This window comes from Xiphias gladius, chromosome 13 (genome assembly GCF_016859285.1).
Source record: "Xiphias gladius isolate SHS-SW01 ecotype Sanya breed wild chromosome 13, ASM1685928v1, whole genome shotgun sequence".
Lineage (NCBI taxonomy): Eukaryota > Metazoa > Chordata > Actinopteri > Istiophoriformes > Xiphiidae > Xiphias > Xiphias gladius.
The window spans coordinates 8,076,654-8,091,856 of record NC_053412.1 but is presented as its reverse complement, the minus strand read 5'-3'; the positions used below and the strand labels follow the sequence as shown (position 1 = coordinate 8,091,856).

At 40.9% G+C, this 15,203-nt stretch overlaps 1 protein-coding gene across 12 annotated transcripts in view; it reads right to left on the bottom strand.

Moving 5' to 3' along the window:
* Positions 1–1,641: 1,641 nt before the first annotated feature.
* The window catches only part of mbnl2 (muscleblind-like splicing regulator 2), a 53,239-nt gene continuing 39,677 nt past the window's right edge, over positions 1,642–15,203 (bottom strand). For 3 of the 12 annotated variants that reach the window (XM_040141829.1, XM_040141832.1, XM_040141830.1), the window contains exons 6-9: positions 14,201–14,254; positions 13,531–13,681; positions 11,540–11,575; positions 1,642–5,552 (exon numbers count right to left, since the gene is read on the bottom strand). In XM_040141829.1, coding sequence (XP_039997763.1) covers positions 5,428–5,552; positions 11,540–11,575; positions 13,531–13,681; positions 14,201–14,254 — 366 coding nt within the window. In that variant the 3' untranslated portion in view covers positions 1,642–5,427. Of the gene's footprint in view, positions 5,553–10,230; positions 10,326–11,539; positions 11,576–13,530; positions 13,682–14,200; positions 14,255–15,203 lie in introns of all 12 variants that reach the window. The other 9 variants (XM_040141833.1, XM_040141837.1, XM_040141835.1 and 6 more) reach the window with 9 other exon arrangements.

Sequence of the window (15,203 nt, the reverse complement as noted above, 5' to 3'; positions counted from 1 at the left end):
GTAAACTATGCTGCGAGACAATGCACGTCCGAGGCATGTCCTCCGGATCAAATGACAAATTTACCTGAATCAGGCGTTTTTCTGATTTGACGCTGCTATCGGCACGGGCAGCATCATGTACCGGGCAAGGCGTGCGGAAAGATTCTAGTCCGAGTTCGAATAACGACCCGGGCGAGGTAAGCGAGCGATCGGGGTCATGGCCAAGAGACACCAATGTTCACCGTGCCAAACGCGGAGGGGGCGTCAAGTCCAGGTTTTCGTTAACCGTTCAACCAGCCCCGGCCCCCCTCCCTCCCTCTGTGAGCTATGTGGCTCTATAACGGCATCGCATCAATTTCTTCCTTCGCTCCTGGTCGACAGGGGTCGAAAGTGGCCACGGCTGCTAGAGGTCTTTGTCGCTCGAGCGTAAACGTGTCTCGTTCTCGGGCGTCCGCCGAGACAACTGACGATGCAATTGTGCTCGGGAGGACAGTCTCCCCTGTTGCCGTGGAAACTAGGTTAAGCACTCATTAGATGAGGGGAGTTGTTCCAGACAAGTCTCCTGCATCTGCAAGCCAGCAAGGTCATTGGGAGTCTCGCCACGCCTTTGTGTGACAGGGTGGCCCCCTTCAAGTTCGGATCTACAGCTCCCGACCTCGTCTGGAACACATGCGGGACATGCTGTTTGTAATCAAAATATCTTCCTTTTCACACTTCCAGTGTACAAAATGTATGCAAAATGTAACAAAATATGGCAGCTCATTTGTATTTCATGTTAATTATGTTTTTTTTGTTGTATCTTCAGCCAGCTGGGAGGTTTTCAAAAAATAGAGCAGTCATCTTCCAATTGTGCACCCGTGTGTCCGCAGACCTGCTTGTTTTGTCCTAGCTGTGCCCTATTCAGGATCGTCAACATGTGGATCAACAATGAGATGAGAGACACTGCGCTCCTCAATTTCATATACTCTGGGAGCACTGAAGTCTGGCGATAACGGTGATAATGATTTACACACCGCAGCAGCTTGGAAATGGTCAAGAGCCAAAAATGGTGACTTAGATGAAAATCGTACTTGCCTAAGCTTCGATAGGCAAGTTAGATGACGTTAACACTGTGGTATTAATGACCCCTCATATGTTTTGTTTTGTTTTTTAACTTAACTTCATAAAATGCTCCACTGCAGTAACAGGAAATGACACTGAAAATAAATAGTGGGGAACATTTTCTTGTCCCAGTCTTATCATTGTGTTTTATCATCTGTGGCAAAAACTTCATTCTGGTCAGCTCGGCCCTACTTTAATGCAGGCAGCAGTAAAATCTCTTTGTGTATTTATAGAGGCTTGGATGTCCCAACCCTATATGTTGTTCTAATTAGCCTGTAATCTGCTGCTTATGTACGTCAAAGGCAGCAGTTCCCACAAGTGGACTTCAGTGAAACCAAGGGTCCTTATACACTATACGTAGTTGTATTCATGGCATGTTAAAAAGCAAATGTCTCTTTGGGTCATTGACACGAGTCTGGGACGTAGTGGCTGGGGTCCTCAAATTCACAGAGTGGATGTTTCCATATAGATGATGTAAAATGCTACACAAACAAGTCCTATTTGTGACATAAATAAAAGGTCCAGACGAAACATTTCTTTTGATTTTCTTTATTTCTTTCTTTCAATAGGTTTTACACTATCTTGCTGGAACCAAAGAAACATTTGACTATAGAAACATAAAATAGCACAAAATATATGCAAAAAGAATACATTTAAAAATGATTACATGGAAACTATAAATCCGATGAGGGTCTTCTTGTCAATTTATCTTTATGTTTTTACTTTGTTGGCGGGGTACACTGCAACCACGATGGCACGGGCAGTCGCAATTCATAACCTGCAGTCTCCGGTGTAGTGCCCCCTGCTGGCTACAACTGTGTATTGCAAGCTCCAAACAGTTCCATTGTAAGGCAATGGGACGAAAAGATCTCACTACAGATTTGGGAGACCAGAAGTAAAGATCAGTGACTGCTCACTCTGTTGCAGTCACCCCTTTTGGCCTTGTGATGCGCACATTACAACCTTAAAAAAATGATTTTAGATATAAAGTTATATATTTTTGTAATGAAACTGAGGAGGGATTTGAGAAGAGAGACCCGATCAAGTCTCTTTAATAAATTTCATAAGAGCTCTTAAAAACATAAAACCTTAAGTACGATGGACTCAAGATAAGGCAAAGTGTTTGGATAAGCTGAGTCTGCTCAGTTGACCAACTGCTCAGAAAGTGCTTACATTTTTCTTTTTACCATCAGTCAATCATCGCCAACACATTTCAAAAAAAAAAAAAAACATTACATCTCAAGAGGATTCCATACACCAGGGCATCGTGGGTCACCAAATGAGGACATTTTGAGTACAGACATGTTTTTTCCACTAGAAACATTCAGTACGTTATCATTTACTAAGAAAAGAAAATATTGTTTTCCCATGCAACATGATGAATTGAAGTTATTTACCGGTAGCATCTGCTTTTGATTGATAAACAGTTTTACTGTACTAGCAGGAAATGAAAAACAGATCACATCTTTAAACAATATGAAAAGTGCAATCTTTAACTCTAGTGATACATACGCCCCGAATAAAATGTCTCAGTGTGGAACCTAAAGGTCCTTTGTCAGGGGAAGAGCTGTACATCTGAATTTATTAATTTATAGATTATTTCGTTCTTATATATATTTTTATATAATCTATGTAACATTGATGACTTCAGATCTATTTAAGTGTTACGGTCACAGCGCTATAGAGGCTGTTATTTGCTAATGAAAATATTAGGTCATTGTCATAATCTCAGTGAAGAATAAGAAATGTTCGTATCTTCTTTACAATCTACCTTGTGTACAGTGTTCTAGCAAAAAGAAACAAAAAATCAACTTAACAATGTCATTTACAAAAATACCGAACTTTAGTAATTGCAACATTTGGTTGCCACAGCAACAACTTAATATTGTTATGAAATACTATTATACTAGAGTGAAAAGTACATCTTTTTTGAAATTTTCTTCTCTTTTTTTTGGTAAAATGTCATCTATACAATAAACATTTTTTTCCAACAACACAAGCAACTCTATAACTATGCTCATTACTGCAACACCGTGATCTTTTTAATCGATGAGAAGGCAAGAAAGATCCAGTAGCTTTCTATTGGTGGGTTGACTTTTAAACCCCACCCCTCAGACCTGTGCGACTTCTCATTCGCTGACCTGACAGGTTAGACCTTGAAATGACCAACCGTGCAGAATGTAGCACAGCTCAATAAATTACATTCATTTCAAAATAGAATAGTTTACAACATCGTTTTTGACTAAAATTTGACCAGGAGTAACATAAGATAAATTACAACAAAATAGAACTTTTACCACCTTCCACAAATATTACATACAAATCACAATGTGTGTGAAGACAATCAAAGTGAATGAAACCAAAATGTGAAACCAGAGCGAAGCACTCTTGTTCCAAAGGTATGATTGTGGATTGTCAATGTTAATCAAGCACCATGAAATTACATTGGAATTTTGAAAAATGGAAAATCAGATTTAGTATCATGAGTTAAAACGTGCTGTTGGTAAAATGCAAAAACCGAAGAGGGTTGGTCTAAAATAATGAAATAACCTTTTATGATCTTGGCTAAAAAAACAAATAACTGTTCTGGGAGGTGGCGGTGGTGGAGGGTTTTGGGGGAATTCAAACATACCTTGATAGTAGACACAACACAAATTTTAAATAACTTTGAATACATTTCTAGAACCATGAATATAAACTCTCAAAATAAGAGACACTTTACATACATTACACAGTTTACAATACATTTTTTTCTCACTCACGTTCCTCATGTAAACTACTCAAACCATGGTAAGAAACAATGGTACACCATGAAAGTCACCAAACATTCTACAAAGCTATTTTTGATTTGTCGTTTCTTTAACTTCTTTTGTTTCGATAAAGTCACTTGTGATGTTAACGAACGGTTACTAGAAAACGTCTTCCAGTAACGATTCACAAAATGTGATGTCTTTCCCGAAAAGTCCATGTTCTGACCGCCAGTGTGTTGTGTCTGTGACTTTTAGTGATACACTCTGGATGCATGTGTTGTTGATGAGCATTTTTTAGGCACTTCTACAGTTTTTCTAAAATGGAACAGGATTATCGGTGATAGTAGGGTTGGACAGGACAACCGACGGTCACAGATAGCCCTCCAGTCGAAGTTCAAGTTATCTTTTTGCTTGACGAGCGTCGTCAAATGCACCGTTTTTTTGTTTAGTCTTAGCACTTAAATCCTGCACCCGCCCCTCAAAAAACTCTCCTACCAGGCCTGGTGTTGTCATCACCTGCTAGACCTCGCTTCAAGTCCCAGTCTGCCGGCAGACCATCAGTCTCCAGATACGGACACACATGCACACTCACACACACACACACACACACACACACACACACACACACACACACACACACACACACACACACACACACACACGCACACACAAGGCTTGGTATGTCTGGAACGAACCCTCAAGCTTTGTTAAGCCCTTGGCACAGACCCGAGCCTTTAGGCTTTTCGGTAATGGCCATGACTATCTTCTGTCAACACTGGGCACTGTCTTCCCCTGTCCCGACTGCATGCAAAAATCCGTGCACAATCTATCCCACCACTCGTCCTCAACAAAGAAATGAACCCAGCACCAAAACAAATAAAGGGTGCGTTCCGTGCAGCTTTCGCAATGGCAAAATTGAATTGAAAAGAAAAGAATTTATCTGGGTGTTCAAATGTGGCTCTGCTTTCTGGCAAGTTGATTCCACTGACCTCTTCGCAAGCCGCAACTTTGGCAAGATGTTTCCGAAGATGAAAAGCTGGCGGGGAGGGGGGGGGAGGATAAGCTTCATCATGGCATCTTAACAGTATCTGGGGCAGATGAGGGTCACAGAGGAACCCTCGCAGGGACAGTCACATTAAGAAAACATGAGCCTGTCTGCCCAAAGGACATTCAACTTTGTAGAGAGAAAAAGCAAAGACCGTGAGACGAAAACCCTCTCGAAAGCGCTGAGTGCGTTGGTGTGCTTGTGCACGGGTTTTCTGTGACTCTTCCTGTTTTCCCACTTCCACATTAAGCACTATATTTCTCATACAGTGCAAATCAAGCATTGTTTTTTACTAACCAAAGGGATGACCATTGTGCAGAGGTTTTTGGAATAAATATGAAAGAGAGGGGATCCATGGTACTTTGGGTGAACAGTTGTTAAAATGACCTCTATAGTGTGTTTGCTATGTATGTAGTACGATACATAAGAATATTTTTGACTTTTTCATGTTAATAGTTTTTTTTCTAGCAATACATACAGTATATATCTTTTTTTTCTGTGTGTGTTACACCGGCACTGCAGTTCTTACGGTTAAATTGAAGTGTTACACTCTTAGCATGCAGGTTGCTGGACCTCTATGGGAGAGGTAAGGTAGTATTTACACAGGGGTTGTTTTGGGTTTCCTAGTGCAGCTTCGTGACACTCCGTTCCCTGCCTGACACTTACTTCAGGATGATCTGGAGGAGAGAGACAGAGAGATAGGAAGACAAAAAGCAAGGGGAGAAAACAAGGAGAGAAAAAGAATTTAGGTTACTTGTGAGACAGAAACTTTATTTACTCACATTTATCATGTAAAGTAATATACTGAGGACAAAGTCGGCCTTGCGGCGAGTGTGGGACAGTGACATTTCAACTGATTTGGTTAATTAAGACATAAAAAAAATTTATTTAACACAAGTACACAAAACTGAGGCTTTTATCGTGTTTGGTGTCTCCTTGAGATTTGGATCAAATAGTATTTGCTTGTTTTTCTGCCTACTTAAGGCCTCAGTATGCTTCAAAGGAATGTTGAAGGTGCTGGTGGGATAGCACTGTAGGAAACACCCTTTATGATAGCCAAATACTCTACTCCAATTTATTTATTGAGCACCTTTCAAACAAACATGCAGCCCAAACTGCTGCAGAGCAAGATTAAACATGTTTCTGAAACACAAAATCCAACAATTCTTTATGTGTTGATTGGAGGCGTGACAGTAGGCAGAATTCAAACTTTTTAAAGTTTTCAGGTTTGTTTTCAAACCTGAAAACTTGAAACACCTTTCAAATGAACCAACATTAACTCTAGTCCAAACCAGGGGATGAGTTGGTTCCCGCTGATTTGTTTTCTTTTGCACAGACAAAAATTCAAGTTGTACATCACTAAAAGCCATGTGACAACATTTACTCCACTCGCTGGCTAAATGTGTCTGGGGAGAGAGTCAGAAAGTAAACGCAGGAAGAAAGTCCCGAAGAAGATCCTTTCTGCCCAAATTCAAGAAGGTTATGTACTTTGTTGGGAGTCAAGGCCAGGCCTTGATTCCTTCTCCAGCCTGCTGCTAGCAACGATTTTGCAAGCGACTACTGGAAAGAACACCTTGTAGTTGTTTTAGTAGTTTAGATACAGGTCGGATCATGCTCCCTTAAAAAAAATAAAATAATAATAATAATGAATCAAAAAATAAATACATAAATAAAAAGCTCCAGAATTCATTCACAACTGGACTGAGACCCATTCCTCTACAGGGTCGATTCAAACGGGCTTATCAATGCAGGTTTGAAAATGTCCATGAGCTCGCTTTGTTCGTTCTTCACGTAACTGCTTCAGTCATTTTTTTGTGTGTACAACTGAGTACAACACCACGAATGCCTTTGAAGAAATGCAAAAAAAGAAAAAAGCTATTTGCCTCACTTCCACATGAGACCATTTATACAGCCTAGGTATAAACACTAGTTTAGCATACTGAGGCCTTTAGGCCTTAGGTAAGGGGAGTTTACCATGACAACCACAATCTAGAAAGTTGAGACAATCACAGATAAATAATTGTCAATGAATAGTACTTTTCTGTCTTAGTCGTTGAGTTGTGGTTGTGCCACCTGCTTGGTGTTTCATGTAGATAAGAGAAAAAGCTTCCAATTATTTACAAATAGCATTTGACCCAGGTCTGATCACCTCTGTGTGTATTCTCCTTTTAGGAGATAAAGGCTAATCCACCACACAACAAAGAGAGAGAGAAAGAAGAAGAAGAGGAGAGAAAGAGATTGTCCATGGGGGGAAGACAGGTAGAAGAGCTGCTGGCTGCCATCATGTGGTCGCCACTGGCAGCAGGCCAACACAGAACAAAGCCGCATGGTGCTTGTTAACAGACAATACACAGCCAGCAAAGGACAGAAGCCACTGGTCACATCAGACATCACAGAAGGTCACCACAGGTGGAGAGCGTGTGATGTGCACGGGCTGGGAGGAAAGCCCGCTCCATAGTGCAGTATGGAAATAGGAGGAAAACAAATATGAATATTATTGGGTTGCAGATGGGTGGGGTCCTCCAGATAGGACAGTACGGCCCACCCGTCTGGTACCGCAGGTGGGTAAAAACAAACTCCAAGAATTCTTTGCAGCTCCTATTTGTCTAAGATTTGGTGCAGTGACAGTAGCAGCACGTTTTGGCCCGGAACAGGTCAGGAAGGTAGCACTCGTCACCGTTTGATGGCAGTAGATGATGTGGCTAGTTGGGTAATTAAATGTGATTAAGTGTGCTTTACAGAATCATGATGGAGGTTTGAACTTTTTTTTTTTTTTTTTACAAACTAAAATCAGATTATTATTCTAATTGCATTGGATCTTAGTGACTGGTTGTGGTAATTTTATTAACTGTGATAAGAATAATGACAAGTTTCCTCCACAGAGAGGTAAGAGATTGAACTCTGGTCCTCTAGCTGAGGAGTTGCTCAATATAACAATCTCTAATTCTATTTAAATATATTAAGTCATCTTCCCATCACTTCAGTTGCCAGACTGAGCACATGCAGCCTGCAGAGTATGCAATGTAACGCCACATTCAGACAGTAGAGGGGGCTGCATCTTTACAATCTCCGGTAAAAGCAGCGATGTTACCATACACCCCAACACTGTAAGCACATGGTTAATATGCCTCGGGACATGGAATGATGTGATTGGTTACTGCTTTTCATGTTACAGCGACAGTTCAGAGGGTCAAGAGCTGACCAGACTCTGAACCTATCAACGTGTCTGGACTATCCTGTCCCTCTAGGCAAGTGTATTATCCACTATTAATCTCATTTTGTCTAAAGACAAAGGTGCCTTCCCCTGACAGGTTTAATTCTTTTGGCTCAAGAAAAAACAAAGGTAAATTATTTCTAAAATCATGATGCCCATGTAATTCTCCAGTTCTGTCCAACTTATTTTGGCCAAGCGTGCAGGTGTAATAAGCCACGTAATAATTAAGGATATACCAATAGCTAACACTAGTACTAACTCCGGATTTGCAGCAGAACTTTGCGACTGATAAACTGTTTTATAAGCAAAGTGACATCAACAGCATGTGGCCTAAAATTAAAACAAAAAACAAAAAAAACAAAAAAACATAGCCTGGGTTTTTATTCTGAAAAAACATACAATGGGGATGACTGTACTAAACAAGGCGTGCACTGTTTGCAGTACAGCTGGTGATTATAAGTGTTAACTGTATCCTAGCTGGAAGGATCTTTATGCAGGGAGGGGAGTGAGGAGAGGGAAAGAAAGGGGGGCGGACGGAGACAGACAGCGAGGGCTGACGTCAGTGTTTCTCCGGCTCCTTGTCCCACATGCATCTTTAAAGAGCAGCTCTGCTTCCTGCTGCTACTGCTGCTGCATGCCAATTACAGGAAGAGACGGTGACTCACAGTAAGTACATTCACTGCTGGCCTATGAGGGGCAATAAAGCACAAGGTACTGGGGCCAGATCCTTGGTTAATGATTGGGAGGGGGTGTCTCTCAAAGAAATTAATAATTTCTTCCTTTTTCTATATGAAAAATGAACCTGTGATTTTTATTTTTCCCTTTGAGAACCCATTTATAGTTATTCTGGATGGGATATAGGAAATGTTTTTAAAGGAATTCATAGAGATTTTCTAAAATGGTTTAATTGAAAAAGAACTGATTGTCATTCTAACTTAAGTTGGTGTTAGTATATTTTCTCTGGAAATTGAGGCAGTAAGACCAAAGAGTAAAAGAAGAGCAGTGAGAGGAAGTGGTATAAAAAGAGACTGAAAATTAGGATACTTGTCCCTACTACTAGCACAAGTCAAATGACACTTACGGTGTGTTCAATTTTAAAACTATAAATTATTTTTTTTTAAAAAGAAAAATAAACACATACAAAGAGACTATATTTGTGTGTCATGAACTATCCTGGTAAATTCAGACTACTTCTACAAGCCCTGTTTTGGAGGTTTTTGCACTTGTGAAAAATGTGAAAATAGCATGATTTTTTTACCAGTGACTTTTCTACCTTTATCCGTGTGTCCTTAAGGCACCTCTATACAGGAATACCAGTAAATGATTGCCAGCTGCGTGAGTCCAGAGTGCCAGCATTGTGCTGAAATTTCCAGGTTTAAATTGGGGCACACATGCGTCACTCTGGCATTCAAACCTGGCTCCGCTTCCCTGACTCCTACTGACATGCAGCAACAGGAGAGCCGCCGATCAGAGGCCATTTTTAGACAACTTCTGTGATCATTTTTCCTGTGTCTGGCTCTCCCCGGCTCGTAACTCACATTTATTCTCCCTTTTATCCTACAACTAGGAAAAGGTAAAAGGGTTAAACTGGTGGGAGTGGAAACAGGAAAATATCCAACATGGCGACTGTTACGAATCAGCTACAAGTTCTGGAGAAATTGTCTGTATGTATTAGCTTGAATGTGTGTGTTTGCATAGCACACAAGCAGTATAGATGGTGCCCCTACTGCAGATGGAGAGGCTTATTTGACAACAAGAAAAGTGAAAAATAAAACTTAAAACAGAACATGCAAAACAAAACCAGGAAGTAGTGCAACACAACACAACTACTACTTTGCAAATGTGGGAGCTCTGAAGAAGTGCTTGTTGGGAGCGCCTAATGGGGCTCTTTTAAAAGAAATACGATACACTACGCTGACACCTGCTTGCTCAGGTAGCCCCTCTGATTTTAATTTTCTGGAAAACACCCACTCATAATTTCTCGTGCCAGTGTGAGCTCACCCAGAGCAGGTGCAAGCATGGATGGGGAGGACTGGGCGTGGGCTATGGCACAGCTGCAGGTTATTGCAGCTCACTATTAGAAGGCAGTACTTATTCAGAGCTCCAGGGACTGATGAAAGAAAGCTTTAAAAGGAGCAAACCTGATTGGCTGGTGCTGTTGCTGCGTAGGGGACACTTGTGGCAGGAGTTGTTGCTGCAGAGACAGTAGCAGGCGTAGCACTGTACATCATTGGGACTTTGTTTTGAGGGTGGGAAAGGGGAGGTGGGGAGGGGGGGAATGGGGAAGAGGGAAGGAGGTGGTAGCAATGGACAGGTAGGTGGTGCATTATGGTAACCATGGCAACAGTTGTGGTGTGTGTGTGTGTGTGTGTGTGTGTGTGTGTGTGTGTGTGTGTGTGTGTGTGTGTGTGTGAATGCGTGCGTGCGTGGACGGTATCGTTTGTTGTTGTTTATGGTGGTGGTGGCGGATGTTACAGAGAGCCAGCAAGCCATCGTTAGGGTTACACCGGCAGATGGCATGCAACCATTCACAATGCAAAGCAAGGAGGACAGAAAGAAAGAAAGAAAAGAGAGCATGGGAGAAAAAAAAACAAAAGAAAAAAACAAGAGGAGAGAAGCTGATTACAATCACAAGTAAGGAAATTTATATGGAAAATCAGTTTGCTGTTTTTCCCAGAGAAGTTAAGGGGCACAAGACACCAATTACACTGAATCAACGACATTTTTGACATTTAGGATGGGAATTTCATTTTTTTAGTCCATGTGGGCTGACAAGATGAACAGCAGGAAGATGCCAAAAACCCAGGCGGCTACGTGTCTGATGGGACTGTGGTAATACTACATTGAAAATCACTATTCTTAGTCATCTTTTCACTGATGTAGGAACAACATCAGTGTTCCTACATCGGTGAAACATCAGTGAAACAAGGACCTGCTGTTTAGTCAACTGGGACTTTCTGTAATTCCCATCCCCGTTTTGCAGAGACAAAAGCTCCAGTTATGTGTAATTTCTCTGGGAAACTGATTTAAATTTCCTGATCAACACAGCACAGCAAACAGACAATAGCTATCCTACAGCTTAAGAACAAACAGATCAGTCTGCAGTATGTTATCTATACTAACATTTTAATCATAAACAGTCATTAGCAAGAAAGTCAGTGGGGAAACAAGAACTGAAAGTCACAACTCTTTCAGGTGATACAAAATGGATATGAAAAGTGTGATTCATATCATATCTCAGCCTAAAGACATGGACAGTTTAATGAGGATTTCATAGAACACATTTAAAAAGTTTCATCACCGCCACAGGACGTGATGCAGTGAAGCAATGACCTTTTGTCTCACCTGCAAGGGTGCAGATATTGCCCACTCATCCCACTCCAGCCCCCCCACATTCCCACCTACATCAAACAGTGTGTGTGAGAGAGCAAAGGGAAGGTTGGGACCTACCAAGACTGCTAGCAGGAGTCATGCACAAGACTGACCCTGTTGTGTTCATGCAGAGAAAGACAGAGAGAGAGAGAGAGGGAGACAGAGAGGGAGAGAGAGGAGGAAATAAATGGGTTAATTGAGGGGGAGGAGAACAACCAGGTTACACAAGACAAAAAAAAAAAAAAACTTGAAGATAGCTCAGATGCTACTGTTACAGTGGTGCTGTCAGCCAGTTATAAATGCAGTGAACAGTTGCAAGCAGTGGAATTCCCTTCATCAGTTATGGTATTAGTGAGCAAATACAGTTTATATACAGCTGCAGCTAAATAAATCATTAATAAATCAAATGTAGTTATACTGTAGGATATGAAATCGTGGCCAGGTCCAGCAAATTGCAACGCTGGCTCTACGAGTTCACTGGTTACTGTTTGCAGACGTAAAGGAAGGAAATGATAGATAATGAGTCACTTTGCTTCATGCTTACTCAATTTTATATATGTACTTTATTTAATTGAAATTGTCATTCTGTTTCCCCATATTCAGTTCAATTCAATTTTCCTTATACATTTCAAGGTTTTAAGGACAGAGACTGTAGAGCCCACTGGGATGATTTTCTGATTTCACTGGCTGGACTACACATTTACTGCTGGTCCACAAACAACCAAGCTCAGCTTTTAACACTTATTTGGATCCAAAAATTCTTTAAATAGTTCCACTTTTACTTTCCCATAATTTCTTTAGGTCCTCTGTGGCCACAAGTGAGTACATTTAGATATAATATAAGAGTTGAGGAAACATAATCAAATAAAATCTAAACAAGTAATTTCTAGAAAAAGAGAAGCTTAAATAACAGAGGAAAGAAAACTACAGAGGTGACAGAGCAAAACAGCAGCATCATGCAATGTCAGTACAATGATGTCCACAGGCGTCCATCCAGATATTAGCAAAACATGGATGGGTAGGGCTAAGTCGTTCATCAGAAAAGTTTATTACAGTAAATTTCAAATGTTCTCACGAGACTCTGTAACATATTTGGCACACATTGTTTTTTTCCCCTCATTATAGAGATACCCCACCCATCTGAAATGTAGCAGATTAATGGGAGAAAAAAAGATTTGCAAACTTTGACCCAAAGCTGCTTCCCACACACAGATACAGTGGGAGAGAGGGATGAGGGGCTGTCAGACATCTCACACCACAGGGAAACAAAAAGAGCAGGTAGAAAGAACAGCGAAGAGATAGGAGTCTCATCCTCATGACTGATGAGTGTGGCTACAGGCTACTGTATTAGCTGCAGTTAACTCGTTTAGCAGGTGACCCGAGGGGGCTTGAGCTACTGTTGATTCTTGTGTGAGGAGTACACAGAGAGTGTTTTGTTTGGGAGCAGAGAACTAAAGAGGAATAAGGGAGCAGACCTGAATTAATTTGGGAAAATTGAAGCAAAATTGCTTTTTTAAAACGGGAGCTTCTTCTCCACTATAAATGTCCGTCAAGGCAGGTTAAATACACACTGAATAGGCTATCTTTGCTCAAATAAAAATAAGCCATTATTGTCTTTTAAAGGCTTAAACTTTTTCTTTATTTTTATTCTTCACTCAAATTGGAGCCTAAACAAAATTACAGAGCGTTTTTGTTGGAAACAACAAGGCTTGTTTCGCTCTTTTGTATGCTTGGGCGTCATGTCTTTTATTGCTCTGATAAAAGCCTGCACTGCCTTTCCACCTGGCAGCAGTTATGTGTTAACATACATCAAAATGGCGCAGATCTTTATGTTTGTCACTCAAAGCAACCCCCTTCGAAAGAAAATATAGAACAGATGTAACTGATCATGAGAGAATCTCTCTTTGTAGCATGTGAAACTCCAAAAAGTAAGTTTGTGATAGATAGAGGGTTAGCTGAGCAAGTTCAGTGAGTGTATCTGTGCATCTGTGCGTGCTTACATGCTTGACATACTTTTGAGTGCGTCTATCTGCTTCTGTGTGCTGTGTGTATTGACTGGGAGCTCTTACCTGTGGGAAAAAAAGCGGGCTGCTGGAGCTGTGCGTTAGCCAGCGCCTGCTGGTAGTGCAAAACACTGGGGTTGAACAGGGAGCTAGCTCCGTTGCTCTTCTCGAGTGCTGGTCTCTTTGGTAGGGGCTGGAGGACGCCGTGGGGGAATGCCTAGCCACCACAAAAACACACACACACACACACACACACACACACACACACACACACACACACACGCACGCACGCACACACGCACACACACACACACACACAACACACACAACACACACACACAGAGTAGATTGGAACTGGATACTTACACAAGTCAACACTGATAATTTCTAAATCTGTTATTTTTCTATGCACAGCACAACAAGGCAAAAATGGATACTTGCTGTAACTATCACAAGGACAATGAGAAACTACACCATAGCAAGGCAATCATCAACAACACATTAAGGAAAACAGTGTGATAACTGGAATTATTTTAACATTACGTTGTAATTGTTCATTTAATAAATGTACAGTTAAATCTAGAATTGCCACTGGTGATCATAAATGATAAATATTTATACTTTAAAGTGTTTTACAGGGTTTCACAAAAACAAAAGAGCCAACTTAAATTTTGTGAGTGGCTACAGTACAATTAAAGAAGCTACATGCAAAGCAAAAGGTGAAAGGTCAAAGTACCAGATCTACAGTTGCCTCGAGGGGTCGCTTCATTGCTTTGGCAGTCGACTGAGTCTTTAATTAGCAGGCAGCGAGCACATGATGGCAGTGGGCCAATGGGATTCAAGCGTATTAACATACAGGTAACAGCAAGCAGAGGTGCGTCATGGGGGACAGCATTGCATTGTGGATAGGTGAGAAGGAAAAAAACAAAAACAAAAATAATCTGAATGCAAGTATACCACATACAAAACAATAGGCATGCACATAAACAAAAAATAGTTTTGTTTACTTTAAAGAAACATTGCTAATTTTTGAATTAGTACAAAAGCAAAAAAGCATCTACATTAACCTTTGGTTAAAAAAAGCAAGATTCTACGATGTACTTCAAAACTACTGGGAAAGCATTTAGTAGTAACGTCAACTACTTCTGAACAAGTAAATCAACTTTTTAAATATCTACCCAACAACAAAATGCAGTAAGTTAAACACAAATGATTCAGACTATAAATACTGGGCTGACACTTTATGTGAGATGTGAACAGAGGTTTTCTACAGATTTCAAAGTAGGCTACTGCAGTCCTACACACACAAGAATTACAGTGCTCCTGGATTACAATATTTGATGGTGTGAGGTGCTTCTGGGCCTGAGAAATGTCTAAAGCACCCACAACAGATTGGGATGCGGGTGAACTCTGGTCAGAGCCCCTCAAATTATTCACCTCAGCCCTCACAACTGGCAGCAAGATCTGGACACATTTGTGTGATCAGATTGTAAACTACAGATAATTACTATTACTAGCAAGAGGCTGTTGAGGTGTTGTCACCCTTGTGGCAGCTACAATAATTAGTCCAGACAATGCTAACAAAAAGCAGTATCACAATCACGTCCTTTTCTGTAGTGGTGTCAATTCTGGTTAAATAAGAGACAAATCCTCGAACTAAATCTGAATCATGAGGGCATGTGGCCTGTTAGTGTGATCGATGAACTTGGGGAGGTGACACAATGTGAAGCGCAGTTATA